Below are 9,764 nucleotides of genomic sequence, written 5' to 3' on the forward strand. Positions count from 1 at the left end.
CTAAACCAACACTTAATTATTAAGTTTTTGAATCATTGAGTAGAAATTGCCCTAATATTAAAGTACGTATTACATTCTTATTCGCATGAGTAGGCTAAACAGTATAAAACAATCATAAAGTTGTGGAATTCTTAGTTGCACTTATTTACCCTAGAGCGATCGTGTGTGTTGCGCAGAATAACAGATGGTACGCCCGAAAATGTATTACAAAGCAAAATCTGACACAAAACACAGTAAAACAATTTTTATTTAATTCAAACAATAAACAAAATTAAACAAGTGCATATATCAAAATATTTACTGGGTTGTTAACTCTCTCAACTATCTAAAAATGATTAGAGGCTAATGAAGAGTTAGTCAACTTTACTTATTGAACTTAGGATGATGTGATATGAAGGTATACCGTGCATTTTCTATTTTCTACCTCTTATATCAATGTAGAAATTAAAAAAAAATAGTTTATTCTGAATCTATTCAGTTTTCACATAACACATAATCCAGAAAGCCGTTAACTTGACTTCACTCCAAGTGCCTTTGATGATTTGTTATTCTATGGAGATAATACCTTTTCAGCCCTTGAAGAGTTATTGAAGTGATGCTGCACATTGTGCAAGAATGCTAATAGCAGTGTCTTTCACTGGTAGTTCAAATGAAACCTCGAGGTGACGGCCTCAATTATATCAATTTAAAATAGACTTACATAGGATCTCAAGTGAATTGGCTGACAGAAAGACATCTTGAAGGATGAAAGCCAGTTCATCAGAAGAATAATTAAAGTTTAGTAATAAAGATCATATATATATTAAATATGGAACTCTCTTTAAAATATTTCGTAATGTTTGGCATACTTTTGTAACTATTTGGAACTTCTCATTATATGTAAATGGAACTTTAGTTATAGTGTTATTATTAAGGTACTTTAATGTCTGCCAGAATGTTATAAACGTACGAAATACGGTAAGTTCCAAATATGCTATACAGAAAATAATCTAAAGCATAGAGAGTGAAGTAAAAACAAACCAAACAAGTGTACAAAGAAAACTAAAACTTTTATCCATATAACAAATGCTAAACATATTATTATTATTATATGAAGGCTAGTGTTGTTGTTTTAATTTCCTTTTGAATGGTAGAATTCCCTCAAGTAAGCCATACCTCAGTGACAGGTGGTAAACTGAATGATAGATTGGTCTTTACATTTATTTTTTGTTTATTTTAAACCTCTTGTTGGCTAAATAAATTGCAATAAAAATTAGCAACATCAGTGTTACAACTTCTTGAAACATATTTATTTATAGTAGCGCTGTGACGAAAAAATGACATCTGAAAGTATTAAACATATAACACGAGTGAATATTTTACCAAATAGAGGACACTAGTATCGCTATAAAGTTGGCGTATTTCTTAACGTGTTCTAGGAATGTTTCCATTCTCTCAGGTGTTTCGCTTTAGTTAGGGGTGTAGTAGGTCTTTATCATTGGTATTATCATTTTGTGTTAGTATTATTTACAGCAGGCGCTATGGCATCACTAAAAGCTCAGTAAGTTGCACATAAAACTGTTTCATTTAGGATATTCTACACTAATAATAATATTCGATTTATGATGTAGAACTAGAACAGTAGAAGCGTTTAATTTAAGTTTTAACTTCGAAACTCATGTTTTGAAGATTATTTAATATAGATTATAATTTAAATTAAAAGTAATTGAACGTTAAATATAAAATATTGTATAAATCATAATAATTTAAATAAAGGCGGCATTGACTGATTAAGTTAATTCTGTATAACACGAAAGTATTGAGGTCCATCAGTCAATTGCAGTTTACATAAAATTAATTCATCGGGGATTGGGAATTTTTTAAAGATAAAAGTGGGAATGGGAAGTTTGAACTGCACAGATATAAGTAATAAGGATCAGGCTATGTTGAAGTGGGAGTGGCCATTCTCAGTATGTAATTGTAGATATTGGGATAATATTAATAAATTTGGATAGATTAAATAATAAAATAGCGGTTATTTATCATTATCAGTGTATTACGCTTTTGCTTTTGACGAGCTGAAACAAAGGCATCAAATTCTTCAGTTTGCGGTGAACTTTACAATAAATAAGTGAATATTATTGCCATTTACCATGATTACTTAATTATTACTAATAGGTTTTCAGTTTAAAAGTAACAATTATTAATATCGTGAAATAGTAATACTGTAGAAATATTGCATACCTCATTGCCCTATTATACTTCAGTGTTTTAAAATTTAAGTATTTGAACTGCACAAAACATAACTGATAGAGTATGAAACTTTAAGTGTTACAACAGCATTTCTATAGTACATTGCTGTAGGAAGCAATTTTTGAATGGACAGGCCATTGCCACAGCTAAATATGTGACATACGTTGTATACAAAACGCACTACTGGCATGCAAAGCATGCCATTTCTGAGTGGTGTCTGGGGTATGCCCACGAGAAAACTTTTAAAAATTTTAATGCTATGAGATTGAACCTTGATCTATTTTAACTACAAATGCACAGTGTAATGTATTGAATTAAAAGAAGCAAGTTTTAATACACAAGTTGTGACTATACATGCCATGAAAATATGGTCAAGTCATGGCCTTACTGCTTCCTACAGCCCTATTTAAATAGTCATGGTTGTTGAATGGTATACAATTTTTAGTGGTGCATTTAAAACAAAGGTATCATCTTAGTAGCCCTCCTTTGAATCTTTTCCAATAGTTCAATGCCCTTAAGGTAGGAGTCCAAAATTTAACACAGTACTCCAAATGAGGCCTAACCAATGACCTATACCAGTAGCTCTTAACTGCTGGTCCTTCGACTGGTACACCATACTGCAGGGAAATTTCAGCTGGTCCAAAAGACAGTCGAAAAATGAAAAATGTGTGTTCAAAGTATACCTATTGAAGTATATTATTTTACCATGTAATTTAAAAGTACTTCAAAAAAGATAATATTGTGCCAAGTAGTCTGTGATACTTTGGGACCAGAATTAGCTAGTCCTCCATTGCAAAAAAAAGGTTAGAAACCATTGACTTGTGCAATAAATAACCTCGTTAGACTTGTATTCCATTTCTGTATATACATCCCAAAATATTACTTGCCCTGCCATAGCAACAGCATACTGCTTGGATGGCTTACAAGACTGAGTAACCAAAAATTCCAAGAACTTTTTTGTCATAACACTGTTAAGGCTATTCACAGGAAATTTGTACTTCTAGTTTAAATTATAATAATAATTCACATACATTATCTTTCATTTATTATGAGTAAAAGCCATCTGCCAGTTATTTGCCTAACTCCAAATGATCTTAATCCTTTTGTAAAGTAACAGCATCCCCTGCAAAGCAAACAACACCCAAGACCTTAAAATATTCATCAAATTGAAGAAATGTATTGACCACTCCTTTATCTGTCATTGATCCAAATCTAACTTCTAAGAGAGCAGAGGTTCCAACATTGAGTCTTGACTAAACTCCATTTATAACAACCCCCTGCTTTCTTCTCTCCACCTAGTTTTGATCTATGGAGCCGACTTATCCCACACACCCATATAGATCATTTTTTTAACAAATCTTGTATGGCACCTTGTCCAAAGCTTTTTGAAAATCAAGATATACCAAATCCATACTTTATTCATTTCTACATGCGTGTGAACAGTAACCTCTTCAAATAATGTCAAAAGAGTAGTAAGGCAAGATTTTTCGTAAGTGAAACCATTGTTGACTATCCAAAAAAGTTTCAAACTTTGTTAAAAGTATTAACAAAGCATCTTTTATAAAACTTTCAAATCCTTTTCCAACCACTGATGTAAGGCTAATACTAATAGGTTTATAATTACCTGGACAATTTTTATCACCTCCATTCAAAAGAAATATAACACTTGCAAACTATCAATCATCAGGCACTCGCTCACTATTCAAGTAGCAAATGGCTTAATTATCCAGTCCTTAAACTCCTTCAAAACCCTTAAAGAAATATCTGGTCCAAGAGCCTTAACATTAGCAAGTGACTTGCTTACATATCCAACTCTTAACCTCTTTCAAAGTTCTTTGGGGAATATTATCTAATTCAGGAGCCTTGTTGTTCTTTAAACTTCCAATTTTTTTTTAACAAACCCAGAATTGATCTGATTATCTTGTTCATCAATTATGTTAACAGTTGTTGCTGACGGCTCATAATGTAGGTAAATTAATATATAGAATTATGTTACCCTCTAGCAACTGTTCAGGATGTGATATATGCTTAAAAGACATGTTAATTACCTGGGCAGTGTACTGTTATAACTTTTAAGCTGAATGCAACTGATGCTGCTAGAGCCATTACAAGATGAGATGGTTTTTCCATTACCAGAGTAAATCAATGAAAAACCTTTCTCTGTTTTTATTGGTGTCCATATTATATATTGTAATAGGTAGTCATAATCAACAGCAACTGTTCAGGATGTGGAATATGCTTAAATCTTCATTTAGTAGCCTAGCCATCTCATAATTTTCAGAAATAAGCCTTCATTATCTCTCAAAGGTCCTACTACCTTCCTAATATTTTGATTACCCATGATGCATTTAAAGACATTTTCACTATTAATTTTGACATCTTCATCCAACCTTTTTTTTCATATTCCCTTTTTCAGTGCCTAATGCCTTCTTTGACTAACTGTCTTGATCTTCTATAATCCTCTAAGCCTCCTATCATAGCAGTCAACTTCAAGTACCTCTTGACACAGATACTGCATGATAATTACCAAGATAAACCGTTAATTTGATGTAAATGAAGCACCTAACCTTTACCAATAAGTAATCATACCCAATTTCAATTGTCACCGTACAATGTATATTTTACAGTTGACTTACATGAAACTATTAACTCAAACAAAGCAATGGAATATACAACATTTTAAAAATGCATACTTTGCAATATTTACAGTTGCATTTAAACTGAGTTGATATTAAAATCACTATAGTGAACTTGAATGCAAACTGCAGATTCTGATGTTTTTACTTTAGTTCGTCTCTCGAATGACTGAAAGGATAAAACAGTGGTGAATAACTGTTATTTTAGTCCATGTAGATTTATTATTTCAACATCTACAGTAAAATGCTTTTTACTTCAATGTTGTACTGAAAATCACTATTCCTTATTTAAAAGAAAACTCTCAAAATTCCTAAATTCTGAATCTTCTATCCCTGATTCTCTGTGCTGTAAGTTAGTTTCATAGACAAATTTTAATTACTGTTTTCTCTATATGTAATTTGTTGCCTGTTTTTCATAATGTGTTTTGTGTATGTGTGACAGTTTTTTTAAACAAAATAAACTGTTTATTGTACAAACAATTTAAATATACTTAGACAAGTTTATGAAAAACTTAATTTTGAATCAATGATGAGATTGTTTTTCCATTAAGAGTTATCAGTGTAAATCAATAAAAAAAACTTTTCTTTGTTTTTATTGGTGTCCTTATTATATATATCATAATAGGTAGGCAAACAATTTTTAAGCATATGGAAGATTTTTTGATGATGGAACTTACTACATGTTATGACAGAACATTGAACTGTCTTCTTCAGTTGTGATCCGTACTAAGGAATATGAGTTATGTATATATAGTTACAAAGACACAAGGATTAATTGTGATTGAGATTATATCAGCAGGTGACAGGACATAGGTAAAGGTCAAGTCTGATCAAGTGTATGAACAGTGAAATACAGCTGATGCTGCTTGGGCCATTATTATGTTTAAGTTAGAGATTGTTTGCTTTGATCTCTAGTTTCTAAACAGTCTTCTTCTTTTGGTTGGTGTAGGAGAAGAATTTTATCTCAAAGTATTTTGTGACCTGTTTCAAATTGATGATATATTAAAGTAGGTGTCTGAAATTTGCTTTTGTACATGTGACCTTTCATCTTATTCCTAAGGATCATGATAACGGTCCTAGTAAAATCAGCTTTATTTATCAAGGTCTATTCATTGCTTGTACACTTGATCAGACTTGACCTTTATCTTTCCTGGCATCTGCTGACATCATTTCCATCACATTAAATGCTTGTTTCTTTAGTTTTTGTAATAATATATATGTAAATCCTGTATTGCTTTGTGCAGATCATACTTGAAGAAGACAGACCAGTGTTCTGTTGAAACGTGTAGTATGATTCACCATCAATAAAACTCTTCCTTACACTTAAAAATTGTTTTTTGTCTGCCTCTTATTATGTTAGCATTATGTGCTTCCTTCTTATTATATATCCTCATATTATTCAACATAAAATATTTGTATTAAGAAAATATATATATATATATACTTCTGTTTGAGAAATATGTTGAAATATAGGAATCACCTATATGAATTCCAATTTAACTTCGTAATCATATTACATATTTGTAGACCTGCATTTTGCATGGGAGAACACACCTTAACTGTTCCTATCAAACTTCATGACCTAAACAGACAGCGGTTGTGTGACAGACTAAGAGCAAAGAATGTTCCAGAGAATTCTGTGGTTGTATTGCAGGGAGGTGAATCAACCACTCGGTACTGCTCTGATATGGAACAAGTTTTTCGTCAGGTTTGACATTTTAAGTTACATAACACTATAAATCAGTTAATTATTTTGAATTATGACTGACAAAAACTTCCTGATTGTCGCACCACAAAAATAAACATAAGTATTTGTAGAGGGAGGGGCAAAAAAGTTTCATTCACAAAATAGTTGTAGGTACCAAAGCAAAAAAAAATCATAGGAGTTATGAGCCATTGTGAGGTAGGTTTATTTAGAACTGGCTTTTCATATAAAGAAGATTCTAAAGTATACCACTTGTTTTTTTTTAAATCTTCAGTGTTTGAAGTAGCAATTCATGTATCATAGGATTAGAGATCCATAGCTCAACAATTCTGATTTTATTTTTGACCAAGATGCTAATTTTTTTTTTTACATTTGTTTTTCTGGAGATATAATTTATCCACTTGTGCATAGTTTATTAACCCTATTTTCATAAATGTTTTTAGGAAGTGATAATGCAATTCTCAACAGATTCTTTGGAAAACCTTATTAGGACTAATAGACCAGTAATATTGCATCATGCCAGGGAAAATAATAAGTTTTAATAGTTGTTTTATGGAAAAAAAAAATTAATGTACTTGTTAAAATCATTAACTTTCAACCTAAATTATCATAAAGTGTAAACAAAACTGAAGATCATGACATTTTTCTCATGTCTAAAGATTTTTAGTATTATATTCATAATTCTTATAATTTTTTGTAGTCATATTTAATCCCCCAAAGTATCCAATAGTGTATTTTAAGTCAAATTTCTTCACAGAATTGCCAAAAAAGAAATGCATATATTAATATTTACTTAAAGTAGAATTTTCAAGCCAGATTTTTAATCACACTCATTATAGTTAGAAATGAAAACATTCAATATAAGAATGTTTATCTCTAAAATTTCAAATAGGTAAAAAACTTGTATCTCATAAATACCATTAACTTATTTTTTTATTAAAATTGCAAAATGAAGATGAATAGATATGAGGAAAACTTAGGTAATGAATGAGTAATAAACTAACTGAATAATGGTGCATGTTTAGAATTGTCATTTTACCAGACTTGTATGCTTAATAGTTAAAGCAAAAAGAAATCCATTTGATTGAAATACAAATATATAAACTTTCAATGACTAACCATATTTGTTGGCTGCATTTAATAGACTATGCTGTGTGGTTGACTGATGATGTATGATATTAGGGCTCTCACTATTTATTAAAATAAAAGGGTGATAGGTCTGGGGGTCCTCGATCACTATAGGAAAAGGGAAACATTTCCTTTGTTGGGGGCTACAGTGGGTAAAGCTTCCTGACCAAAATTGAATTTTAAGCACTTTGAAGACAGTTAAACTGTGTCTTTGGAGCAATATTAAAGTTATAAAAACTTGTTTCAAAATGAATTCATATGGTTCTTTTCTAAATTTCCTATACATTTGATACAAAAAGTTATAATAAAATGATTGCAAGAAAATTTGTGTAATATATTTAGATTGCCCATGAAAAATTTTCAGTATATTGTTCCCTAGATGTTCGAGTCTGTAAAACTATCCTCTTGAACAAGGCCCCTCCCTAGGCAGAAAATTTTAACAAAGAGCAAGCTTGACTCAGATTCATTTATTTTAATGAATTCTTACTTGCTCTCTGCAGAATAGAATCTAATAAATGTGTACAATATTGTAGAAGGCCCATTGTACCATGCAAGCAGTTAGTCATGGAAAACTGTATATTTTGAAATTTACATATGTATAGCTCATGGGAATAATCTTTTTTCACTGTTATTAAAATACTTACCACATTTTATGTCTTTGTATTTGAACATTCAGGTAGGAAAAAAAAATGGAAATTTTAACTGCAGACATATCATAAAGGAAATTTATCAGATGATTTTTTTGTTGCTTCGCAACTGGTGATCAATATTTTGATAATTTACTTCAAATATTTCAGAAAATACAGAAAACCTTATCAAGCATCAACTGCACACACACAAAAATTTTAAATCCATTCCATTTCCAAGAATAACTAACTCTAGAGGGTGTAAATGAATTTATTAATATTCTAGCTGTTGACCTGATAGTGTATTAAAAATAGCAAGCACAAAAACCAATACAAATGTGCTGATTTAGGGTGTAAATGAATTTATCAATATTCTAGCTATTGACCTGATAGTGTGTTAAAAATAGCAAGCAGAAAAACCAATACTAATGCTGATTTAAGTCCTAAACACATTATTAGGATTATAGTTAAAAGCAAATTAGTGGTGAAGTTGTTAACTGTATAAATCTAGTGGTTAACTTGCAAAAAGTAAGTGGGTCATAATGTATATTTTACCATCGTGAAAAACCCTGGCCCTTGGGGCATTTTAACAACACTATTCAATAGTATGTATGCTTGTATATTGTGGAATTGTGAAATTCTAGGTATTTCTGTCTCTTCTAGTTCAGAAAGTAGAATATTTGTTCATAAAAAAAAATTTAAACTTTTTTGCACTTGAGCATATTAGTGCATTTGTTTATGTATAGTGTGCAAATAACAATAACTGCCTTGAAATAAGTTGACTATTCTTTTGCTAGTCACATATATTGTATTGGGTTATTATCTTTTGGTATATCTAGGTCTTTTTGTGGTTGGCTTTGTTGAAAGTTTCCATTAGACTTGTCCTAAAACCTTATGGCCTGATCAGTCATCTGAAGATGTAGAAGTACCAGAGACTCGATTTTGCCCCTTTCCTTTCTGAGAGTGACAAATGACATGGCAAACAATGCACTCTAGGAAAAATAAGCCAGATTAGAGTTTAAATTGATTAAGGATTACTTGGATTTTGTCTTGTGAACAAGTCTGCATAAAGCATCAACTCGACCCATGTTTTCATCTTGTCATGTTTATGTATCAATAAAGTGTATTATTTCCTTGTGAAACTTGGTGTCCATTTTTCTTATTTAAATCTCTGAGGTCAGATTCAGAGATTCCCTGCAAGTATTTCTTTTTGAATGTGTAGTTGTTGAAACCAATCTAACTTTGCCTGTTGAGTACCATAGAGTAAGTTAGCATAAGAAATTTTAATGCCTTGGCTACAGTGTTATTGAGTAGTTCTAAATTTTGATAGAACTATTTTTCTATAATTTTTTGTGCTTGGGTTGAACCTAGTGAGAACTTTGTGAAACTTGGAAATATAATTTTTTACATGAAGGACTTCCGGGTGAGAAGAGTAAT

General features: G+C 31.0%; 1 protein-coding gene across 2 annotated transcripts in view; it reads left to right on the forward strand.

Annotated features, from left to right (window-relative positions):
- Positions 1-1,387: 1,387 nt before the first annotated feature.
- The window catches only part of LOC106459525 (xaa-Pro dipeptidase-like), a 40,573-nt gene continuing 32,196 nt past the window's right edge, over positions 1,388-9,764 (forward strand). For both annotated transcript variants that reach the window (XR_002610609.1, XM_013919155.2), the window contains exons 1-2: positions 1,388-1,540; positions 6,396-6,576. Coding sequence is in view for 1 of the 2 variants with exons in the window: in XM_013919155.2 (XP_013774609.1) it covers positions 1,521-1,540; positions 6,396-6,576 (201 nt within the window). In the remaining variant the exon portion in view is untranslated. The remainder of the gene's footprint in view (positions 1,541-6,395; positions 6,577-9,764) is intronic.

Source organism: Limulus polyphemus, unplaced genomic scaffold (assembly GCF_000517525.1).
Source record: "Limulus polyphemus unplaced genomic scaffold, Limulus_polyphemus-2.1.2 Scaffold28, whole genome shotgun sequence".
Lineage (NCBI taxonomy): Eukaryota > Metazoa > Arthropoda > Merostomata > Xiphosura > Limulidae > Limulus > Limulus polyphemus.